Raw genomic sequence first — 25,674 nt, forward strand, 5'->3', positions numbered from 1 at the left:
CCAAATTTTGCACAGTCTCCTTAATCCATTTTAGTCATTCATTGCTAATTATTTTATCTCCCCCTAAGGAGATAGTCGGTTTCAATCTAACTAAACTAGAATTGAGATCCAACTATCCAAAATTCAGCCACTAAATTTTTGAATTTCCCAGTAGAGCTCGCCAATTCGCCATTCTATTCAATTAGATCCTAACTTTCCTTTAATGTTGGGACAAAAGAGAAAATCGGGTGTGACATAATTGTGTGTGAATATTGTTTACTTATAAAATATTATGTCATAGAAAATGAAGTATTAAAGTAATGGTTCTTTGTAGGTAAAATTTTTATTTATATTTGAGTTACAAGTTATTTTATCTAATTTCTTAATAAAATATTATAAATTATTTCTTACTTTTTTATTTTCATTATTTTTAAAACATTATTTTATTCACTCAACTGCTTTTTTTTAATAATAGACTTTTATCATAAATTAGACCAATTCTCATTTAATTAATAAATATATAGTTTTAAAAATTATAAAAATATACTAATTAATAAATTTAAAAAATAAACACAAAAGGACTTGAGAACTAGTTTCTATTTGCAACTATAAGGAACAAGTACATCTCACTTTTTTAAAAATAATTTTTAATTCTTTTATTTAAAGATAATATAAAAGTATGAAAAGACAAAATTGTAATTATAATAATATTAATTATAATTTAAAAGAATGAATATATTTATAATTTCATAACTAAGTTAATGACTCGATTAAATGTGATACTAACTTAATAAAATATTTAAATATACATATTATATATATTAGAAATCTTATCACACACATATACGTGTGAAAACCACAAATATAGAACAATTGATAAAAGTGATAAAGTGTGCATGATTAAATTTTAAATGTATAAATATATCAAAAACAGAGTTTTAGTTGAATGGTAAATTGATTTGGGATTAAATCCCACCACAGACATATTTTTATTATTTTTTTATTGAAAAGATTAAAGTACCCTCAAATATTATAGCTTTGTTTAATTACAAAAAGACATTATCGTAATTTAGCAACTAAATTGGTGACCTGATTGAGAGTGACATCAATTCAATAAAATAATTAAATAATAAAACGGATTCAAAAATCTACTCAAATCTACCTTTAAAAGGATTCATGTATCTTTAAATAATAAAAATTTAGAATTTTTATTTCATTAACTGATTTGTAATATTTAATAGATTTTGATATTGGGCAAACAATTCTATTTAATTCAAATTTAATGTAAATTATAAATGAATTCGAATTTAAAAATTATAAATCTAGATATTACAAAAGAAAAGAATGCAGATGTTCCACACACAAACAGCATCAGCATTACTATTCAGAAACCTCCATAACAACCTACCAGCAATTTGCCCATCACCTTCAAAGTACTTTCTATACAATACTTACATATGTGCTAAAAATCCCAACGTTCTTTTAGTAATTGCTTTCAGTTTAAGGTATTTCTATATGCATGCTTGAATCCCCAAAGCTGCACCATTCCAAATGCACACAATCAATACCATCTAACACAAATACTCGAAGTACAACAAAAGGAAAACTGGGTTTTGATATAATTATCGAATCGATTAGATTATTAATTTTTTATATAATTAATTTTTTTATCTAATCCAATTTTAACAACTTTGATCACGAATAAACTAAATTTACCTCGACATTCTTTAGTTCAAATTCCTCGTTATGAGCCAAACACTTGTTTCCAAATGTTTCACAAGGTCCACTAGTTCCATTTAATCTGATGCAAAAAATAAATGTTTAAAAATTTTCAAAGGTATCTCAATGGTGATATCAAAATATATCTCAAACACAAAAAAATTCAAAGAAATAATTGAAAAAGGAGCAACATACAGATCTCCATCCAAGCACAAAGCAAAGTTGGCACCCCCACCAAGTGCTAACAAGTCATTCAAACACATATAATAATAACGATTGGCACCTGTTTTGATAAATCACAAACAAGTCAGAGCCTGTAAATATTCAATTTTTTCCAGGTCTTTGAATGAACATATCGTTGTGCTTATGTTTATGTATGTGTAAGATAATAATAAACAAAATGAAGAATCATATAAATACATAGCATATTTGAGGATCCACGTTGTAGATGAAAATGGGTTAGATTTGTGTTGACTACATTATCTAAGAAATAAAATACATAAAATGCTTTGCCAATTTGTATTACCGGTTGGTCTGAATAGCCTTGGTACACCGTATATGGATGTAAATACAAACGTCTGGTTTGTTCCCTGTCACATACAGCTAATAATTTTAAATAATTTAAGTGTGTCGTGACAAATTAATATATCAATTTTTCAAATATAAGATTCATAATATTATATTAGCAACAAAAAATTCTAAATAAAAATACTAAATTTCTAATTAGTATTCAAGAAATTCAAGATTATAAATACAATCAATCATAATTTCTTTAATTATTTATATCAATCAACCTCTAAAAATTATTATCCAATTACGATGTTAGGAATCTTATACAAAATCAAAATCCCAAAATCATTCAGTAAATAAATAAACTAAATATTGCATGAAAATCCTAATCTATAACAAATAAAGTTGCACTCTTAATTTTCTAGAGATTAATCAAATAAGCTTGAAAAGAAAAAAAAAAGTTGCTACCAAATTAGGGAGACCCACTTGAAAGCGTAAAAAATTAACCTATTTTGTAAAATTTATAGAGAGCATGTGAAACAATAAGAAAATTTTGAGAGGAAAGTAACGAGTGTTGGAAGAAAATAAAATAAAAAAGAGATTTTTTAGTTTTTGTGGGCGGAGAAAGATTCATTTATTTTTATAGAAAATAATTAATGTTATAAAATAATTACTTTTCAAAAATTTTGGCAAGTATTTTTCAATTTTCTATGGAAACATATTTTTAGGAGAATGTTTTTAATTTTTTCGCGGGGTCAATACACTAATTGTATATTATATATATTTATATAAATTATAAAATATTTTGTTTTATTTTGTTTTATTTTTTGACTCCATGATAGTGTAGGTGGTTTTGCCATTGATGAGAAGGATGTAGGTTCGAGTACACCTAAACGTATTTTTCCTCCAATTTAAAAATAGGGAAAGGTCATAGGTAAAATTAAGCATTATATCAAATATATATATTCTAATTTGAAAGTAAAAGTTTCAATGATACCTATGGATTAGATGGGTCTTTAATTTAAGGTTTATTTGTTTCTTAATTTTTAAAATTATTCAAAAAAATGTTTCTAACAAAGAAATTGCTTTTTAACAAGTTTAAGAGATTGGTCCAAGGGATTTGGAATTTGTTTTCACTAAGGTATGGTTTCAACACTTTTTTAAACCTTTTCTAGAAGTACTCCTTTTTTTTCTTATTGTGAAAACTAGTGAATCTGGGCGGTAGCACACAAAGGATGTAGGTGGTGGTTTATTTATTCATGTGAATATTATTTAATTTTTTATATATATTAAGGTTGTTGTAGTTACTTTTTACTGAAATTTTTAGAAAATCTTATTGGATACTGCATATCAGTATATAAATTGTGTTGATTAAAATGGATCGAAACATTCTAAAATTTTGTCTAAAAGAAAATTTAAATTACTTGGGATTGGAACAGTATAGATTATTATACTTGCCTCCCCCCTCATGTTTTATTCTAGCTTCGTCCCCAGTTATGATAATTTTGACTATACGAAAAATTACATACATTTATTTCAAGAAAATGAGTGAATAAATTTAGAAATTTTTTTATATTTATAATTGACTCGATAAGAGCAAATCATTGTCAACTTATGCACCACAAACAGAGTTGCTCCTGTGATTTGAACCCTCAACCCCACATGAGTTGTTGTGGTAAATATCTAGTACCCTTAGGAGAAGAGCAATAGATTGAATAAATTTAGTTTGGTAGTTTAAATGTTGGTTTTGAACTTGTTGCAATTGTTTTTTTTGGCTGCATGGCTGAGGAAACTTTAAGAGTGGAATCGGTAAGTTTTTAAAAAAATTTAATTGGTTGAAATGTAAATTTAACATTTGGTATGTAAAAATTGGTTTACTTTCTTTAGAATATAATATTTTATTGAGAGCTATTTTCTCAGGAGAGTTACTTTTTCATGTAAATGATAAGTAAAAAGGAAACTAGGACAAAATTAACCATTTTTTGTGTTTAGGGTATTGACTTATTCATCATATAGAAAGGACATGACTGCTACTTATGATTCCCTTAAATCAAAGCTGCTCCAATATTTCAAGATCAAATCTCAATGACATTTTAAGCAAGCTGTATCTATCCAAGATCAAATATAGATGATGTTTAGATCCGATTTTATTTAAAAAAAAACCAAAAAATTTGTTTGTATTCAAGAAACTCAAATTCCATAAATAAAATTCTTTAATTTATCTTTAAATTTTCAAATCGTATTTGGATTGAGAATATTGATAGAAGCATAAATACATATAGGAAATCCGAAAAATAAGGAGGAAGAAAGCGTACTTGATATTTTCTCCTTGGAGTGGGTATCAAAGGGCATTCTAGCATTGCACCGAAGATAGCTCCTTCCCTATCTCCAGTAATCTGAATTCATACAACACCATCCAATTAATTCCAACTTAACTGTGAGTTTGAGATGCAATCCTAATTATATATTTATGTAAATGGGAAATTCTTGAATATTATTATAGTTACAAAACACAAATACCAGCAAAGAGGGACCTGCAGGAAGCTCAGTGCTCTTACGAATAAGTGTACGGAGTGATATTCCATGTTTCCACGTACTGCCCTTCATTTGAATCAGTTGTTACCAAATCAAAAACCACACCGCTTTTGAAATTTGATTTACCAACCTTTTGTGGAAGACTTACCTATACAGCAACACCCATTGACAACCCTTAACAATATTGGGAAGCGAAGACCCCAGGAATTCGAACAATTCACGGTTAATAAACACCGATTCATCTGAAAGATTTAGCGACCCCTTTACGGGACTCAATTGCTCCCCCGCTTCATGAAACTCATCCGAATCGCTGCTGCTGCCGCCACCGCCGCGTGGGCTAATCATTTGCTGCTTATTCTCAAACTCTGTCCAGATACTCTTCTTATCTTCGCAAACCTTTTTCAAATCTTCGCTGACATAGGTAATGGTGTATTCTTTACAGCTATCTAAGGATTCATCTTCCAATTGGAGTTTCTGGTTCCTCCATCGATCAGGAAGGGAACCGATTGGCTTGATGTCGACGTTTCCATGATCGTTGGATTTGGGCTTATCATCATCATCTATGCTTGCTGATGGTATTATGTAAGAAAATAGTGAAGACAGTGAATTTAACCCTTCCGAATACCATCTTCCCTACAATTTCGAAAAGCTTCGTTTTACCAAATCAACCCAACAACCAAAAAGTATATAACTGAAATTCATACGTAATATCTATAAATAAATGACAATAATCTATTACATACTATGAAAATTATATATATTTATAAAAAAAATTTGCTTGAAATGACACCTTTACAATAATGTTTACCGGAAGGGTTTTTCTAATCGGTTAACTCAATTAAAACTTAGTTAAAGGATGATACAAGAACTGATTATGGGACGAGTTATCTATCCAGGTTTGAACATCCGTTTAAAAAAATGGGAGGTTTATGTAAAAATATAGGTCCAAATGGGCTTAGACAAAAAATAATACTTGTTTTTTAAATGGATCGGACCTTGAGTAGGGTTTTTTGGCTCGAGCTCGGCTTGGCTCAACCCGAATCAGTTATTTTGTTATTGTTTCGCTATTGTTTTATTGTTGTTTTGCTACAATTTCGTTATTATATTATTACTATTTTGTTGATATTGTTTCGGTATTGTATAACTCTTATTTTATTATTAATTTTGTTACTATCTTAGAGGCATAAGTTGTAACTATCTTAGTGTTATTTAAATATAAATATTTTTAATTTGTTAGGAAACATTTATTTTGATATTTTTAGTGTATTTGATTTATTATATTTTTAAATTTATTTTTACATAAAAAAATAATCTAGAAAAATTTAATATGTGCAGGTCAAGTCGGGCTTGAGAGCATTTTTAATCTGGACCATAGGTCGAGTTGAGCTCAAGCCGAGAAAACGGACCTAAAATTTTATATCAGCTCACTCTGAATTCAACCCGATCAACCCATAATCAAATCTAGGTCACACCAACTCAACAAACCGAATTCACATATGCATAAATTTGGATTTTATATCTGGATTAATTTTACATATTTTCGTAACTTTGTTAATTTATTATTATTTTAATGATTTTTTTCTCGCTCCAATCTTTACTCAAATCTAGCTTACTTAAATTTTATTTTATATCATAGTCTCTAACCCTAAAAAAAATAAACAACTTTGATCTAATCTAAAATTTTGCATAACATTTTATATGCTAATTTTTAAATTAACCAAATATATGTTGCAAAATCTTATAAAATTAAAATATATAAAAATACTTATAAAAAGAACGTTTATGTTTTTTATTCATTTCTACTTTCTTTTTCTTATTTTTTATGATTCTTTCTATATATATTTTTTAATTTTTAAGAAGTTATCGAATTTTTTTATTTTTAATAGTTGAATCTAAAATCGATGATCTAATTGGTTTGGTGATGGGTTCAATTATTAGAACATTGAGATTTGAATTACTTAAATCTTCTTTTGAATTTTTTATTTTCAAAATTCTAGATTTATCAATTGAGATATAATTTAACAAGAAAATGTAGTTTTCGAAAAGGGAATTACCTGATAAAGTTGAAGTTGAGGTGGAGAAGAAGGTGAAGGTGAATCCGAAAATAAATGTGAAACACTCCCCGCTGTTTTATCTTTAAATTTATTCATTCTTTTGATTTTTAAGCACAAATAAATGAATTCCTTGTGTGTGGAAATTGAATTAAAAAAATTTAGTTTCTTTTTTCTTTCTAATTTTTGGAGTAGTAGATCCGTGAGAAAAGGAGGAAATTCGTCTCAACTACTAATTAATTACTTGTCTGAATTAGAAGGTCCTTGTTCGTCATATTCCGAGGTCGCAAAATACAGTAGCTGATCATATGGCCAAGTGTATGGCGACTAATTCCACAGAAATTTATTGGTTTGAAGAACCACCGCAATCAGCTAGAAGTTTAATTGAGGCGGATTATGTTCTTGCTTTGAATCACTAGTATAATTTTTTGAGTTTTTCGCTTTAAGTTATCTTTTTTCCACCAAATAAATAAAATTAAGAATTGTTTCTCCATTATTTAAATTAATAATTTAAGAAACAACTTATCACCATGAAATTCTACTTTAATTAAAAAAAAAGTTAAAAGATATACTATTCGTCACTCTACTTCTATATAATTTGAGATTTAATCTCTATATTTAAAAAAAAATTTAAACCATCATGCTTTTTCAGAATCCTAATCCAATCATTATCATTGTTGTTAGTTTTCTATGTAACATATTTGTTTTCTGTTAATCATATGATACATCACATTAGGAATTGACAATATTTTACGGAAACCTTTTGTAATTTTAATAATTAGATTGAGATTTTTAAATTAAAGAAGTAGGAAGGCTTAATATTTAACTTTTTCAATACAAGAATTAAATCTCAAATTTTATCAAAATACAAGACTAACAACATAATTAACCTATTATAAACCCAACGTTTTACACTTTATCAACACCATTTTTAGTCTTCTTCTTTCCTCAACCCACAGTTTCTATAATTTTTTATACTATTAATATTTTAAGAATCCAATTGTTAAGCTTATTAAAATACTTGTACTTGTGATGCATATAAAATTTTGAATCAATTCGATATTTTTACCATATCGATCTAAAATATTGTCTATATTAATATATATTTAATACTTAAATTTTTTTTACATAAAACAAATAGTAAAAAGAACTTTAATTTAGGTCAAACTTAAAATGAATGATATATATATGAATGGAACATAAAATCTAATAATTAGATTATTACAATATTAATCATATAAAAAATTATGAAAATTACTTTAATTTTATATTCAGATCACCCCTTACAAATACTTTTACTTGAAAGAAAATGAAAAAATTTCAAAGCAATCAAGCTTAAAAACACTTATATGGACTTTCATTTATATATATAAACTGTAAAATAATTAAATATATACTAATAGATTGGCATGGACATTATTGTCAATGTAGGAGAACATGGGTTTGAGTACGCTGAAGCATATTATTCTCCTATTTATAAATTGAGGAGAGACTATAAATAATTTTAGGCATTGTGTCAAAAAAAATATCTACATTAATATGTACCCTATTCCACACTAACTTGAAGCTAAATTGCATAAATGCATTAATAACTATTATTTACTTGGGTAAAAGGAATTTTTTTAGTTTTTTTTAATTTTTATTATAAAGGAAATTTATCATTTTCGAAAAAATAAAGTAAATTAATCCATGTTAAATTTGAAGGTAAGCAACTAAGGATAATTAATCACAATGTTCACTCTTTTCGTCAACTTATCTTACTTTATAGGTATAATAACAAATTTAGTCCTCGATATTTACACATTTTATCAATTTAGTCTTCCTAATTTTAAAAAATCAATAAATTTAACCCTCAACATTTGCACATTCTATTAGTTTAGTCCTTATTCTAAAAAAAAATTAGAAATAGAAAATATAAAAAAAAAATAGATATATTAGCGATAATTTGATCAAGCTTACGGATTCCACAAACAAAATCTAAACCAAAAGCTAATTATATGGTGTTGATCTTGGAAAACTAGACATTGTAACACAATAAACTTTCATTTCTAATTTAATAATATTAAAAATTAAAAATAAAAAAAAATAAAGGTAAGCATGGGATATGAAATGGTAGTATTTGAGGATGAAAGTTGAGCAACATGTTTGGTTTAAGAATATTATATGAAATTGAGGTATGAGAATATATTTGAGGTTTGCCTATTTTTCTATAATTCAACTTGTAAAAATACCTTATTTTCCCAACATCTCACGACGTGTGTTTATAATTCCTTTTTATTTTCCCTAACATCTTTTATTTTATTTAGGGTTTGGGTTTTCATTATTGGATGGGGATAGATAATCAAAGTGCAACGGTTTATAGTTCCAAGAAATATCAGTTTCGCATTGAGGTTGAAAAATATTTTTAAAAAATATTGTAAAAAAATGCTTTTAAAAAGATTTGATAGTGTTTACAGTTACTTCAAAAGTGTTTTTGAAAAAAAAAATTCTATTTTAAACATGAATAGAAAATTTTTAATTAGGAGATAAAAAAAAAGTAATTTCATTAAAAATAAACATGCATCTCTCTCCAAAAAAAAAAAAGCATACATGTATCTAAATCTCATCACACTGAATCCAAGTTTGGATGTATATGTAAAAGTAGTTTAAATTACACACAAAATGTGATAAGATCATGTTGTCTAATGCAAAAACTCTCTTGGATCAGTGATATAACCAGTCAAAGCTGAAGCAGCGGCAGTGTATGGGGAAGCAAGATATATCTGCCCTTCCTTATGCCCCATCCGACCAGGAAAGTTTCTATTTGTTGTTGACACGCAAACCTGCATGCTTCATCTTATTAAAATCATTGCATATCAACAAACCAGACGGTTTACATTATTAAACCCGCAATTTGATCCAATTTAGCGGTGTAAAACAAGACATTCATGTTTGTAAGTTATTTGGATTTGACTGGAGAAAGAAATTGAATTTGACTCCATCATTGTCTATTCAAACTCAAGCTATCAAGCAAATCAAATTTAATGTATCCTAATCCTTGACTCAAGTAACAAGTTTATCGAGTTTTTTCAAATTTATACTTTTTTTAGTTTTCAATTCTACATCAAGCTTGAGCTTGAACCCAAATGACAATGCTTGAATTCAAGCACAGGAATCGAGCTCATGCATTTGCTAGGTACGGAAGCCTAATCAAACGAGCTCATACTTTTACTAGGTAAACAAGTCTCAAATAGCCCAACCTTTACCTTGAATAGAGCTCAGACTTTAAAAGCAAAACTTCGTCAAATTCAAAACCTCGTCTCAGCTCGATTACACCTCTAATCCATTTGAGTCAGGCTTGGACTAACCCTGACTAGTCTATTTTACTTTTACTATTAAAAGTCTAATTCAGACTGGACCAGATTAACCCAAATTAAAATTCACCATGTCCAAACCTAACTCCGAACAGAGTTTATCTTGTCAGAGAGATGGTTCAATCCTAGGACAAGTCTAGCCCAGACAAGACAGTCAAATACTTCAACTACTAATCCAACCGATCCGGTTCAGTTTTTTTCAACCATGATGGTAGGGGGAAAGACTACTTGCCTGAGCTTCGTTCATGCGAGCATATGTGTCCTTAGGGCCACCCATACAAGCAGCACAACTAGGGCTTGCTGGTGTGTCACAACCAGCTTCTTCGAATATTTGAGAGCAAGTCTTGCCACCAGATCCTGGTACAATGAGAGTATATATATCCACCCATACCTGCAAATTTACCATGTTTAACAATCATATTAGCAAGTTTAATGATTTTTTTTAAAAAAATAAAAACCTATGTTATTCGGCTTGGAGTGTCATATGTATTTGAAACAAAGCTTTTCTATGTATTTTGAGGATCGTTGACAGATCATATTCTTAAGGATCACAAAAAATTTTGAAATTGCTAAACTCTAACTCGTCCCAATCTTTGCTATCTTTGCTAGTATTAGTTTTGTAAACATTAGTTAATATCAAATATTATGTAAAACTTCGAAGTGAATCAAGATGGGATCAAGAAAATCTTTTCAATGATGGGTTAGTGAGGCTAAAATATTAAATAAAATTCAGGGCAAGGTGAGAAAAAAAATCTCCACCTGGGATCAAGAAAATCTTTTCAATGATGGGTTAGGTGAGGCTAAAATATTAAATAAAATTCAGGGCAAGGTGAGAAAAAAAATCTCCACCTGAGTCTATTGTCATCCCTAAATTCATATTCTCATACTCATATCTAAACATACATCATGCATAGATATCAAATATGAATATTTTATAAAAATAAAAAAGTCAGAATAACATAGTTGACAATAAAACTTCATGTACCTTTTGTGTAGCAGGGACAAGGAATGTGGGGACTTTCACCTTTTTTCCCTGTATTTTTCAAGCAAATTACAAATCATAAACAGGGTTATGAAGTATATAACAACAAGCCAACTCTACAAAGCATGGAATCATAATAAGATGGGAATTTTACAACATTCAGAATATGGGTGTGGCAGAACAGGCAATAAAACTTCAAATTTTGGATAATAATTCATTACGCAACACGTATTTTTCCATGTTAGATCATATCTTGGTTATGTTTTGATCTTGTCTACTTTAACTTAATGTGTCCGACATGTGTTCTTCCATGTTGGAATTGTGTCTAAAATATTAAAAAGAAAATGGAGATAGATGGAATCTTACAGAAGCTAAGAAGAGCTTGGCAGCAGCAAGAAAATCTTGTGTTTTGCCACCAGTACATGATCCAATATAAACCCTGTCAATTTTGATATGTTTGCAATCTCTTGCTAAAGCACGATTATCTGGAGAATGTGGCTGCAAATTTTGCTCCATTATTTACTCAATACACAAAAAAGAATATATATATTAAAACAGCCATCTTTTATGATATAATCTTTAATTATATTTTCGGGTTTGATTTAAATGTCAGATATGAGTATATACTTAATGTGGACATGTTTTTCCTTTGAGGATCACATCTCTATTGAATATCTTTAAATACGTCAGACAGTGAAAAATTGGAGAAACATGACACGTACGCTTAATAGACACTCACCTTAGCTACTAAGGGCTCCAATTTTGAGATGTCAAATCTAAACTCGGAATGGAAACTGAAAACCAGAGTATATATATTTAGATTCTTGTTGCGGAAGTCATAGCCTCAAATATGAATATCGAATATTTTCACTTTAAGAAAAATATAGAGTAGGAATATACAGACTAAGAACGTTGATTCATGTTAAAGTTTAAAAAAGAAAAAAAAACCATAAGAAAGTTAAATAAAATCAACAAAGTAATTTATAAACATACCTTGCTAGTGCATCACTGTAAACTGGTTCATAAAGCACAGATGTTTTATCCTGCGTAAATTAAAAAGATGCAACTTCATAAGCCAAGGTATTGTCTATATGCTATCCATAGTAAATTTAAATTCATTATGTGTCCAACACGACTATATACATATATATATTAATTAAAATTTTCATTAAATATTGGTGGTGTGAATGAGACTTGAAAAAGACTCACCTCAAGGTACTTAAATGTAGTACTGTCTGCAGCAACGACACCGTTCTTTCCACCAGCCTCAATAACCATATTGCATAATGTCATCCGTTCTTCCATCTAAACCAGTAAAAAAGATAATAAGAAAATAAAGATTAGATTCATATTCCAACTGAGAAAACATTTGGATCAATTTCAACAAATATCACTTACATTTAAACTCTCAATCGTTGTGCCAACAAACTCCATGGATTTATACGTGGCACCAGCTACTGATATTTCACCTATGATCTACAAAACAATATACCATTATATGCTTTGTTCAATACTAGATATGTAGCTAACATGGTTTCACGTATTTGGAAGTCATTGAAATATATGATTACTTTAAAAATAATGAAAGTCGGAACAACATAGAAATAACTTTTCTAAGAAACTAAAAATGTTAACTTGCCTGCAAAATCAAATCCTTAGCAAGCAAATAGTCAGGCATTTCACCATCCATCACAAATCTCAAAGTTTGTGGCACCTGAAATTGTCATGCAACAAAACCACACTTAATTACAGTGCTAAACATTTCATTATAGAGCTACTAAGAAATTAACAACTTAGTATAGGTAGGGGTGTTCATTCGGTTAACCGACCGGTTAACCGACCCGAAATTACTATAACCGAATTAACCGACCTTCCAAAAATTTTAACCGTTAACCGAACCGATTTTTTTTAAAAAAAATTTAACCGAACCGAAATATTTTCGGTTAATAAGGTCGGTTAACCGAATTAACCGAAAATTATGTATTTTTTATTTTTGGTTAAAAATTACCCGAATTACCCGAATTAACCGAATTAACCGAATTAACCGAATTACCGAAAAATACCCGAATTTTTTTTATTTTTTATTTTTAAAATTTAAAAAATTTATAAATTATTAAAGTAAATTGGGTTTTAGACTTTAGTAAATTGGGTTGTCTTTTAGTTTTAGTTTTATTGGATTGGGTAATTGGGTAAACTTTAGTTTTAGTTTTATTGGGTTGGGTAATTGAGTTTGGGTTGGGTTGGATAATTTTATTTATTAATTTTTTCGGTTAACCGAAAATTTTCGGTTAACCGACCGGTTTCGAACCGAATTAACCGTTAACCGAAAAATCATAAAAAATTAACCGACCCCCGACCGAAAAAATTCGGTTAACCGACCGATTAACCGAATTCGGTCGGTTAACCGAATTTTTTCGGTTTTACCCGAATTATGCACACCCCTAAGTATAGGTATGCATCTCATACAGATATGGTTTATTTTATTAAAGTTTTTTCATATATAAAACTATATCAAACATGAATGTCAAACAAACTCATACCTTGAGCAGAAGTGCCCCAGTGCCTAATACAAAACCAGCTTCTGTATTCCCAATGCCTGTAGCAAACTGACCAAATGCTCCAGCAGTACAGGTGTGAGAATCTGTCCCTAACAAAATCTGAAGGCAGGAGCACACTAAGTTATTGGGATTCGGATGGAATTTTGGACATGGATACGTGTCCGATATGAGCATTTTCAATTTTTCTAGTTTTTTTTTCATGTATTTGTAAGGGTTTAAGACGGTCATGTATCCCCATACTTATGTCATATGAACCGAACAAAAGTTTCATTTATGAATTCTTGCTCAGATTCGGATAGACTGTCAATACATGAATTTGTGTCTGATATACATGTGTTCAGTTCTTCTGAGTCTTTTTCATGCATTTGTAAGTTGTAGGAGTGTTATGGTTTTATGCTAGTACAAGTTTCATATACCAATATTTAATAAGAAAAAGTCGAAGCAACATTGAGTCATATATGGAATAGAATATTAATAATTTAAACAATCTTAGTAAAAGGAAAAAATGATTACCTCTCCAGGCCTGCAATGACCTTCTTGAGCAAGTGCAATATGGCATACACCTTTGTAGTCAGGATTAGCCTGGCAATAATATGACATAGAAATCGAGTTTTAGCTTCAATAAACAGGGTATATATATATGGAAATGAATTGTGTTCATTGATAGTGGAGTTTTGGAGTTTTTAAACTTCACAAGCAAGATTGAGGCGATGCCAATTGTCCTATATGGTATGGTAAAATATTAAAGAAAATAAATATATAAAAGAAATGAGATACATGACAATTTTTTAATTTTCCTTGTGAAATTAAAAAACTACACTCTCAATATATCAAATGCTATATATATTTATATATTCTAAATCTGAGCGAAAAAAAAGTATAAACCTACAAACTCATATGTGAATATTAGATAAAGTAGAAGTGTTCATAGGCTGGGCTGAGACTAGAGTTTCAAAAAATTTTCAGGCCTGAACCCGAGCCTAGCCCGCTCAAGCTAGCCTAAATGACAAATTCACTATTGAAAATTTTATTTTTTATTTAAATTTACTTATAAAGATATATAAATATTAATATAAAATTATTTTTTGCATTTTATTAATTATAAACATTAAAATGGCAGGCCCAAGTTTGAAGAATACAAACCCAAGCCGGGCCCAAAGCAAGATGGACCAACCGGTCCTTGAACACCTCTAGATACGAGCATATTCTGATATAGTTAAAACTTTCTAAACTTTTTCAAGTGTTTGGAGGATTCTTATATATTATCATATCCATGTGTTGGCAAGTGTTAGACACGAATACTTCGAAAAAAATAATGTGTGAGCAACATACTCCCGAACACCTGAAAATAGTTGAGTATAAAATGGAAATACACTGTTATGCTACTGGAAATCAAGTTTAAATGTTTGAAATGAGTATGTATATGATATGGGTGCATCCAATTTTTTATGTATTTAGAATACATATAGAAAATTATATTTTCATATCCATATTCAATTATGGATCGAATAAAAATATCAGAAATAAGTACTCTAAGGAAATTAATATTAGATGGAGAAGAACATAAGACTCAAAGAGTCATACCTTAAAATTACTAAGATCAGTAATATCATAAAAGTACTTTATATTTTGGTCCAAAGAAAACTCCCTCAAGATATCCACATTACGATTGGCACGTTCATCACTTGTGAATATATAGTGGTCTGGTATAACCACCACCTTTTCACGATCCCACACCTTCAATATATGCAATAACACTATGATAGTCAATGAACTAAACCCGAACGACTATATATATATATATTTTTAATTCAGGTGTGATTATCAGATATGACTATGTATTTGAATGATGGTTGAAAGTTTATATTTTCAAACTCATGTTTGGACATATATCAAAAACAAATAACCAACGTGGCACATTATATCCTACTCAAATAGCAGAAACCACAAATATCAATTTCACATCTTGAACTGTAACTATGTCCTGCTGAAAAGAAGCTTATTGCAATGGATGTAGCAATGGTGACTTCATTAAATAAAATTAGATACGAACTAATTCAAGTATACATATATAAATCAGCAAAAATAAAAGTAGGAATAGTTATAAAAGTACCTTAGCATTTTCACCAAATTCTTTCCGAAAGATACCAATGGAACCAGGACCACTTATATCATTAGTCATGAAAACATCAACATTCACCCAAACGTTGTCGCCTGCTTTCACCTCTGCTTTCTCCGCCCCTTTTGCAAGTATCTTCTCTGTCATCGTCATTGGACTCTTCATCTGAAATCCAAATGGAATATATGAAAAACGTTGGCAAAATTCCCAAATTCAATCAAAATATATGTAGATCAATGGTTTTTTTATTTTTATTTTTTTAAAAGCAGTAACTGAGCCAGTGGTGGCTGGTTTTCTCTCTGATTGTCGCGTCGCCATTGCCATCGAAATGTTGTTGGAAATGGGTTTCTTGCATTTGTAAATGGAGAGTTGTGAAGTTGAAGGGACGACTGAGAGGCTTTTATCTTTCTGTTCAATAATTAACAATAAGAAAATCAAACTGTTAGACATGGTTACTCGGATTTTAAGTATCTTTGTCCGTCACAATAAAAGAAACAGTGAGCTGAAAAATACTGACCTTGTTAATGATCAAAGAAGAAGTGGGGTGTGCAAAACCAACTGAAGAGGCCATGATGAGTTGCTTCAAAAGAATGGTAAAGAAGATGATGGCTTTTTATTATCTTCTTTCAGACATTTCGTCAAACACGGCTTTGACAGAGTTAAAAATCACTTGATCTCTTATCTCGGAAATAAGTTTGATGAACAGGGCTATGAATATTTTAAGTAAAATGAAAAATTCGACTTGAACTTGAATCACCATTGATGCTGACAAGTTTTTCTTTTCAATCGTACACATGTTACAACGTAAAGTGAACACAAATATCGATTTTGAAAAACTTGAGCAACACGACTACAAAAATCAACTGTGAGAGATATTCTCAGCCGCCACCATTGTAATGATTGGGTAAAAACACTTTTTTAATCCCTCTCCATTTTTATATTAATTAAATTAGTTCCTTTCAAAAATAACAACTAATCACAATAATAATGTTTTCAATATGATAACAAATTCAATCCTAAAACATTACTTATTTCATCATTTATTAATTGTTGTTAATTACCCACTTGTTTACTTGAAACAAAACCAAGAAAATTTTAAAAATTTTGCCACCATTCAAATATGGTATTTTTATTTTAAAAATGGCTAATGTGATACTTGAACTATTAATTAGTGTATTATTTGGTACCTGTACTTTCATAAAATGTTTAATGTGGTACTTGTACTTTAAAAATGTACATTGTGGCACTAGAACTATCAATTTGTGTATTATTTGGTACTTATAATTTCATAAAATGTCTACTATAATACTTATACTTTGAAAATATGCAATGTAGTACCTATGCTATCAATCCATATATTATTATGGTAGCTGAAGTTAAAACCTTTATTAAATGCTAAACCAACCAATGAAAATTCGAGACACGAAATATTTTTTTCCAAATCACTAATTTCACATAGATAATATAATATGTGGAAAAGATAAATAAAACAAAAGAAATTATATTAAATTAAAATATCCAATAATTAAATTTAAGTCTTAACTTTAAAAAACATAAACTTTTAACTCAAAATTTCTTCCAACTTTTTAAACATATTTGTACAAGCCAAAGTTTAGCAAAATTTATGATTTTTATTTGCGTTGTTGAACTCGAATGAGAGGTTAAATAAATTGATTTTGACAATCATTTCAGTTTTTTTTTGTTTTATTTATCTTTTCATATAATATTATATTATTTATGTAGAATTGATGATTTGAAAAAAAAATACACGTGGAATTTTTATTGGTTAATTTAACATTTACTATAGATGTTAACTCTCGTACCACAATAATACACAGATTGATAATTCAAATACTACATTAAACATTTTCAAAGTATAAATACCTAAGTAACAAATAATACACAAATTGATACTTTAAATATCACATTCGATATTTTTAAAGTACAAGTACCACATTGGTCATTTTATAAAAGAACAAGTACGAAAAAATACATAAATTGATAGTTTAGGTATCATATTGAATATTTTTAAAGTACAAATACCACATTGGACATTTTATAAAAGTACAAGTAACCTTATTTCATTTAAAAAGGGAAATCCAGAAATTGTTATTCCGAGCCATATAAAAACTGAACCATCCGAAACTATTATAATACTAGTACAGTTTGGCTTTAAGTACGCATCAATACGACTGATACCGGTACACTAGTCACTATGATCCTAGTCCTCACTATGGCATGCTACTAAAGAACGATTTCATTTTTGAACCATAAGAAACAGTGGTTCAAAAATTCTGCATTTCTGGCACAAATTGGATACATTATAAGATACAAAACAAAATCTTTACACAATCAACACAAAAACTCCCTAGGATCTGTGACATAACCAGTCAAAGCTGATGCAGCCGCTGTATACGGAGAAGCAAGATATATCTGGCCTTCCTTGTGCCCCATTCGACCCGGGAAGTTCCTGTTAGTTGTCGAGACACAGACCTGTAGAAAACGCCATTTTCGTGGAAATATATCCATAAATTCTATTCAAAACGGAAAACTATAGATGACAACTTGTATGCTCTCAAAAGTTTCAAGCCAGGGAAAATATGGGTAATTACCTTGGGCTCGTTCATCCGAGCATATGTGTCTTTAGGACCACCCAAACAAGCGCCGCAGCTAGGGCTTGCAGGTGTATCACAACCTGCTTCTTCAAATATCTGCGAGCATGTCTTCCCACCAGATCCAGGTACCGGAAGAGTATATATGTCCATCCAAACCTGCCGAGTTTTACTATGTTAAACATACATTCTTTTATTGTCTACTTTTTTTTCTCAATTATATTTGAGAACTGAATGACAGTTTAACATTAATGCAACCAAATCATACCTTTTGCGTCGCAGGGACAAGGAATGTCGGAACTTTGACCTTCTTGCCCTGCAGTTCAAGAAATTAAAGTGTTTAAGCCTAAGAAAGTCGCAACTTAATACACGGTAATATTGAAGTTCTTCTGCTCTCTCATCTTAATTCTAACCCTTATCCACAGGAATTTCAGTCTCAATTTATTCCGGTAAGTATATCAAACAGGACCATATTCTTATTGACTATGTTACTCGAACTTGGGCATTCACAGATACGTGTCCGACTAAATACATTCAATTACTCGGGAACTTTTTTTCATGTATCTTGGGCATTCACAGATACGTGTACGACTAAATACATTCAATTACTCGAGCTTTTTTTCATGTATTTTGGAGGACTTTTGGAGCTTTATATTGCTATACCTATGTCCCAATATGCATCAGATATTAAGTGCCAGATATGTGTGTGTCAAACAGGGATTTAAATAGCGGTCCGTTACCGAAATAGCGGCCGTTATATAGCGGTAGCAGCACCGTCCGAAACCACTACTGCCGAAACCGCTATTATATTTTACAATAAGTTGTGTGAATTTTTTTTAAAATTCACGACCGCGATACCCGCAATGACCGCAATAGCATCCGTTTTGTCCACAACCGCGATAAACGCAATGCGACTGAAAACGCGGCCACGACCGCAATTTAAATCCCTGGTGTCAAACATTGATGCTTAAAAAAAATGAAGAATCGGAGTAATATGACTTACTGAAGCTAGAAAGACTTTAGCAGCAGCAAGAAAATCTTCCGTTTTTCCACCAGTACAAGATCCGATATACACTCTGTCGATTTTAACATCTTTGCATTCCCTAGCCAAAGCTCGGTTATCAGGAGAGTGTGGCTGCAAAATATATTTAACAATTTACTCTAAAAAAATATACACAAAAGAAGACAAAGAAGATTAGGGAATCGAAAATCAACTTTCTGGAGATAATAGAGTTAAAGACAGCAGAGGTGGATATCAAAAACAAGAGTTATCACTTGATACAAGCACCAACCTTAGCTACCAAGGGCTCCAATTTTGAGATATCAAATCTGTATTCAGAAAGAAAACTGAAAGACAAGATGAAAATATATAAGTTCATCTTGTTTAGTTCCAAGCATGAAATTACAAGAAAGAACTCGACTAAACTCAAAATTACACCCATTTATCAATTAAGAAAACATGACAAAGATAAAACCAATATCATATTTCCATTAGAAATATCATTATATATGAGGGAATGTTAAAGAAGAATGAGACCACCCCTGACCAACCAAAATGAACCAATAGTAGAGAACACCATAAAAATAAGAACTTGATATCTTGATTAACCATTTAATTGTAAAACCTACCTTGCTTGCGCATCACTGTAAACTGGTTCATACGGCACCGATGTTTTATCCTGTGCAAAGAAAGATATAATCTATCAATTTCTTTGTGCAAGAGTAAATGTCGAACAAAGCGGGGAACTGGAACCAAGTGCACTTGGTTTTACCTCAAGGTACTTAAATGTAGTACTATCAGCGGGAACAACACCGTTCTTTCCACCAGCTTCAACAACCATATTGCATAAGGTCATCCGTTCTTCCATCTACAGAAAAACAACAAACTGGAAAAATTAAGTTCATGATTTCTTCCAGCAAGAAATTAATTAACAAAGAAGATTTTTAAAGGGCTGAATCTTGTAACAGAGATAAATTATTTAAAGTTCACTTACATTTAAACTTTCCACAGTTGTTCCCACAAACTCCATTGATTTATATGTTGCACCAGCTACAGATATTTCACCAATGATCTGCAAAATGGCAACCATTTAATTAGAAACAGAACAAAAAGTTATACTCATTCTATGACCCTATGTTACTAACACAATGGGTATATGTCCTACAAGGGTATGTTCAATTTTAATTTTCAAGATTTCCATGTATTTGAAGATCCACTAGAGGATCATATCCTCGTATCCATGTTTGGATATGCATCTAACATAAATGCTAGACATGGATACTTCAAAAATTGAAGAGTCAAAGCAAAATAGCAATGACCTACTAATATAACAAAAAGAAGAGTTATATCCCCCATGAGAACACAGTTATGCTTCAAGCATATCAAAATGGAAAATTGCCACAAAACATCTGATCTTACCTGCAAAATCAAATCCTTTGCAAGCAAATAATGAGGCATTTCACCATCCATCACAAATCTCAAAGTCGGTGGCACCTGCAATAAAGCATGAAAGAAAACCATATATAAGTTTTGATACTTGGACTCAGGTGTGAGTGTCCAATACAGGTATGTGCCCAACACGGAGTATGTCTAATTTTATTACAAGGTTTTCAATGTGGATCCTTGAGGGCCATATACCCATACTCACGTTAGGATATGTGTCAGATAAGGGTGTCGGAGACAGGTTCTTCAAGAAAAATAAAGGGTCAGAATAACTTAGAATTTAAGTACTAAACCACCTAATCAATTCACAAGAAAAGGCTAAGATAGCCGTCAGATCAAATTCCACACACATGAAGTAAACCCACTCATCAAGCCATTAAAACTTCTGGGTCCTAAGAAGACCTAGAACCTTAAACCCTCTCATTCGGTAAAAAAAGGTCAATAATTCTATGGGGAAGCATGACACTAAGAAGTAAATACAAAGTCCAATTAATGGAAGACATAAACAATGATATCAAAGAAAGAAAATTTTACAAAGTTATAACACTCATAGGATACCAAATGAATCAAAGAACGTGGAAAACAAGATTTGGGCACATTTAATCAAGTGGAACATTAAGGCGTTATTGATGAACCTTTAGAAGAACCTTCCCAGTGCCCAATACAAAACCTGCATCCGTATTTCCAATTCCTGTAGCAAATTGACCAAATGCTCCTGCGGTACATGTGTGAGAATCTGTTCCCAACAAAACCTGAAGGCACCAATAAAGAACATAAGAGCAGTTCGTGAACATAAATCATAAGTTAAATTTTACAAATCAGCAATTCTGGTAAAGAATTGATACCTCTCCAGGCCTACAGTGACCTTCTTGGGCAAGTGCAACATGGCATACACCTTTGTAATCCGGGTTTGCCTACAATGTTATGAATTAGAATTCGGCTTTATGTCAATAAACAGAGAATATACCTCGAGTTCGTAGGAAACAAATTACAAAATAAAGAGCACCATACCTTGAAATTACTAAGATCTTTAATATCATAAAAGTACTTTATATTTTGCTCGCCGCAAAAATCCCTCAAAATATCCACATTACGATTTGCACGTTCATCACTAGTGAATATATAATGGTCAGGTATGATAACAATCTTTTCACGGTCCCAAACCTTCAATAGCAAAATTCCGATACATCGACAGTCAGTGAATTCAGCCACTGGAACTGACTACCAATGCAATACTTAAATTACCAAGCTAAAGGAAATTCGAAGTATTTTATCAGAAAAGTAAATAAAAGAAACCACCAAAATCAGTTTCCAATCTCTAAGAATATCCCATTAAAAAGAAACTTACAGCATTGACATAGCTACTGTTAATGAATCGCAAAATTTGATTTCAAAATGCTATTAAAAAAAGGTAATTAAGACCTCAATTATATGCCAAAAGATAAGCTAAGTGAAAATAAAACAAAAATACAAAATTAAGCCCGCCAATCGAATACCTTAGCCTTTTCACCAAATTCTTTCTTGAAGATACCAATGGAACCCGGACCACAAACATCATGAGTCATCAAGATATCAACATTAACCCAAACATTATCACCTGGATTCAACTGTTGTTTCTCGGAGGCTCTTGCAAGAATCTTCTCCGTCATTGTCATTCCTGTCTTCACCTGGAAAATGGGGATTTGAGGATTTCAAAAAATAGTGGAAGTTGTAATGATAAAAACATTCATGATTATTTCTCTTTCTCAAACTCATTGATTTGCTGGATAACTATCTTGTAGTAAATTTGAAACTCTAATAGATGTTTGGGAATTTGGAATTCATGTTTTTATATCTTTCAAATATATAATCCTTTTGAATCTCAACTAATTTTAACATAATCTATACATATTATCTCACACTTGATACAACAAATGAAATGATTAGGTAGTTTTTGGAAACTTAGATATCGAAAAATGGATTTTGATTCCGCAAATAGTATAATTTGTATGATAAAACACATACAAGTGAAGCATTCACCATTATTCTCTCATGGATTTGTTGGATGCCAATTAATACAGATTTTGATGAATTTAGGACTCCAAAATTTTCTGGAATTTGGAATTCATGTGTTTTATACATATCAAAATATATAATCATATTGAATCTCAATTAACCCATACACAGTTTATACATATCTTCTTAACAATTATGTAACAAATAAACCCCAAACCCAGATTTTTCAAATTTATGTTCCCAAATACAGCATTTAACAATCAATAAAAATGAAATCAACAAAAAAGAAAAAAAAAAGGGAAAAAGGAACTAACAGAGCCAGTGGTATATGTTTTACGCTCAGATTGCTGGGGTGCCATGACTGAGACGATTTTCTTCGAAACTTGTTTCTTACATTTATGAAAAGCAATCTGAGATTCCAAACAAAACCAAGAAAAAGGGGGTTTTGTTAATTAATCAAACGAATCAGACAACAATCAAAATCAAGAACATGGGGGTGATGGAAATCACTGACCTTCTTGAGGAAAGAAGAAGTAGGAGAGGAAACCAAAGAGGATGCCATAAGATTTCAGCTCTTCAAGTAAATCAACAGCAGAAATGTAAAAAACAAAAGGGATAAAGGAAACACAAAAGTGAAGACCAATGGAAGCAGGGCAATGCAGAGCAAAGTATACGTGGAGGAGATGCTGCAAGAGAAGGGTGGCAACTGGCAATGGCGTGTGGTCATTAGTTAATTTATTCAAATGGGTCCCAACCACTTAAAATTTGAGTCATTTAAAACCAATAGTTAAATTATATTTTGCTCTTAAAAAATATATAAATTAGTTCTTATAAATTATATTAAAGAATAAATTGATTTTTTATTAAATGTTAATCCTTGTATGTTTGAATAATGTAAACATGACATCTCACTTATAATTGCATGTTTATTCTGTCAACCACACTCGTTTTTAACAATTAAAATAGATAATTTTTTATCAAAAACAACTAATTTACTCTTTAATCTAATGTACAACGACTAATTTATACATTTTTTAAGTAAAGGGATCAAACTACAATTTAACTTTTAGTACAAAATCTTCCATTGTACTTTTATTACCCCAATTACATTTTTCAATTATTAGGGAAAGATGAGAGTTAGAGTTGTTACAAATAACGACCGATTACCTATGCATGATTTTGAGGTCAAAAGCTCTTTTAAAACTATAAACAATGTTAAACAGATAGTTTTTGGAGCCAAAAGTGCGTTCAAACTCAAACATAAAAGCACATTTTTTTTCTGACTTTTAGGTTTGGAAAAAATATTTTTAGAGTTAACTAACGTTCTTAACCCTTATTTATAATTTAATGTATTTTATGTAATATTTATATTGGATATTCGATCATTTTCTTATTGAAATTTATTTCAAATATATAAATTATATATTTAAATTTTTTATGGTTATATTTTAATATTTAAAAATATAGTTTACATATTTTAATTGAATTTTAAAAATAATTAATATTATTAATAATTTTAAAAATAAATTTATAAATTTATTTCAAAATCACTTTTCAAAATCAATGCTAAACTAGTTTCTTATGCATAATCTAAGTTTAAGAAATTATTTTTATATAAATTTATAAAAATTATTTTATAAAATAATAATAAAACATTTAAATTTTAATACATGTTTTTTTTAAAAAATATATAATTATATATTTATTATTGGATTGAAAATGTTTTGTTATTAGACAATGTTAGCTTTGATTTTTAATTGTTTTATATAACAAATTTAATTATAAAATTCCCTAATCAAATTTCCATAAATTATTTTAAGTTTATTTAAATATATTTTCAAGTGTTACAAACTCAAAAAAAATCCTAAATAATTTAAATTTTCTACAAAAAAGTTTTGAGAACTCCCAAGTCCTCTAAAATATTTCTAAGCCATATTTTTTAAGGTTTCAAGTCTTGTCTCTAGATAGATCAACATTGAAGCTAAAAATGCTTCGAAGAAACCTTGTCTCGAGACAAAAGTTAACTAGTCAACATCTAAGCTAAGGTTTGCTTCAAGGGAGTCTTGTCTCGAGACCTCTAGCTCCAACGATAACATTTTTGTTCTTCCTATCTAGAGACAAGAGGTTTATGTCTCGAGACATATTGTTGTAAGCTGCATTAAATGTGCGAAATAAATAGTCTCAATAGTTAGAAACTCCCTCCAATAGCTCTAAACGACTATAATTCAATGAGAGGGTATAAATATCAACATAAGAAACAAGTACACAAAGATCAATATCTCAATTTCAATCATTCCTCATTATTATTCTCATTTTTCCTTGTAAACACTTGTGAGTTTATTTGTAATTCATTCTTTCAAATGTTACATTGTCTATCAACCTTTTAGATGTGATAATCCTTTCCAAATTTTATTTCTCATTTTTATTTTTCATTCTTCCTATCTTGCATTGTAAAAGGATAGAGATTACAAAAGTTAAATTTTGTCCTTAAAAGGTTCAAATCTAGTGAATTTAAGAAATCATTAATTGTGGTAAGCTAATGCAATAGAGGTAGACAATTGGGGTCAAACCACTATAAATTCTTGAGTCTCTATTGTTTGTAGACTTGCTCATAGGTCGGGTTGTCCGTCTAGGTTAGACCTGTCCATGGCCCGACAGCCCGCCCGAAATATGGGAGGGTTCGGGTAAAAATATAGGCCCGAAATATGGGCTTGGGAAAAAACGAGGCCCGTTTAAAAAAAGGGCCGGGCCTCGGGCACCACTTTTTGGCCCGGGCCCAGCTTGGCCCGGCCCGAATATAATAAATATATATTTTTTA

General features: G+C 30.2%; 3 protein-coding genes across 6 annotated transcripts; all 3 read right to left on the reverse strand.

Moving 5' to 3' along the window:
* Window positions 1-1,285: 1,285 nt before the first annotated feature.
* LOC107892956 (oxidation resistance protein 1) lies at window positions 1,286-7,088 on the reverse strand. Of its 2 annotated transcripts, none has more exons than XM_041100301.1 (8): window positions 6,798-7,088; window positions 4,892-5,376; window positions 4,743-4,809; window positions 4,524-4,604; window positions 2,225-2,288; window positions 1,894-1,981; window positions 1,696-1,780; window positions 1,286-1,516 (listed from the first exon to the last, which is right to left on the reverse strand). In XM_041100301.1, exons 1-8 carry the CDS (start codon window positions 6,891-6,893, stop codon window positions 1,475-1,477), a joined length of 1,008 nt encoding a protein of 335 aa, XP_040956235.1. In that variant the 5' UTR covers window positions 6,894-7,088; the 3' UTR covers window positions 1,286-1,474. The 2 variants fall into 2 exon arrangements, with proteins under 2 accessions (XP_040956235.1, XP_016673457.2); XM_016817968.2 differs by having other exon boundaries at window positions 4,729-4,804; window positions 6,798-6,987.
* Window positions 7,089-9,320: 2,232 nt separating this feature from the next.
* LOC107891890 (3-isopropylmalate dehydratase large subunit, chloroplastic) lies at window positions 9,321-16,824 on the reverse strand. 2 transcript variants are annotated; one of them, XM_016816816.2, is made up of 15 exons: window positions 16,324-16,824; window positions 16,080-16,214; window positions 15,801-15,971; window positions 15,272-15,424; window positions 14,201-14,269; window positions 13,670-13,786; window positions 12,769-12,843; window positions 12,528-12,605; window positions 12,339-12,434; window positions 12,123-12,172; window positions 11,869-11,923; window positions 11,496-11,627; window positions 11,133-11,180; window positions 10,380-10,538; window positions 9,321-9,616 (listed from the first exon to the last, which is right to left on the reverse strand). In XM_016816816.2, the coding sequence occupies exons 1-15, from the start codon at window positions 16,375-16,377 to the stop codon at window positions 9,476-9,478; spliced, it is 1,533 nt and encodes a 510-aa protein (XP_016672305.1). In that variant the 5' UTR covers window positions 16,378-16,824; the 3' UTR covers window positions 9,321-9,475. The 2 variants fall into 2 exon arrangements, with proteins under 2 accessions (XP_016672305.1, XP_016672306.1); XM_016816817.2 differs by lacking the exon at window positions 15,272-15,424 and having other exon boundaries at window positions 16,324-16,707.
* Window positions 16,825-17,885: 1,061 nt separating this feature from the next.
* Window positions 17,886-23,607, reverse strand: LOC107891889 (3-isopropylmalate dehydratase large subunit, chloroplastic). 2 transcript variants are annotated; one of them, XM_016816815.2, is made up of 15 exons: window positions 23,371-23,607; window positions 23,171-23,266; window positions 22,358-22,528; window positions 21,873-22,025; window positions 21,707-21,775; window positions 21,497-21,613; window positions 20,838-20,912; window positions 20,413-20,490; window positions 20,191-20,286; window positions 20,048-20,097; window positions 19,711-19,765; window positions 19,422-19,553; window positions 18,687-18,734; window positions 18,419-18,577; window positions 17,886-18,299 (listed from the first exon to the last, which is right to left on the reverse strand). In XM_016816815.2, the coding sequence occupies exons 1-15, from the start codon at window positions 23,416-23,418 to the stop codon at window positions 18,159-18,161; spliced, it is 1,488 nt and encodes a 495-aa protein (XP_016672304.1). In that variant the 5' UTR covers window positions 23,419-23,607; the 3' UTR covers window positions 17,886-18,158. The 2 variants fall into 2 exon arrangements, with proteins under 2 accessions (XP_016672304.1, XP_040956236.1); XM_041100302.1 differs by lacking the exon at window positions 21,873-22,025 and having other exon boundaries at window positions 23,371-23,568.
* Window positions 23,608-25,674: the final 2,067 nt, after the last annotated feature.

Source organism: Gossypium hirsutum, chromosome D09 (assembly GCF_007990345.1).
Source record: "Gossypium hirsutum isolate 1008001.06 chromosome D09, Gossypium_hirsutum_v2.1, whole genome shotgun sequence".
Classification (NCBI taxonomy): Eukaryota; Viridiplantae; Streptophyta; class Magnoliopsida; order Malvales; family Malvaceae; genus Gossypium; species Gossypium hirsutum.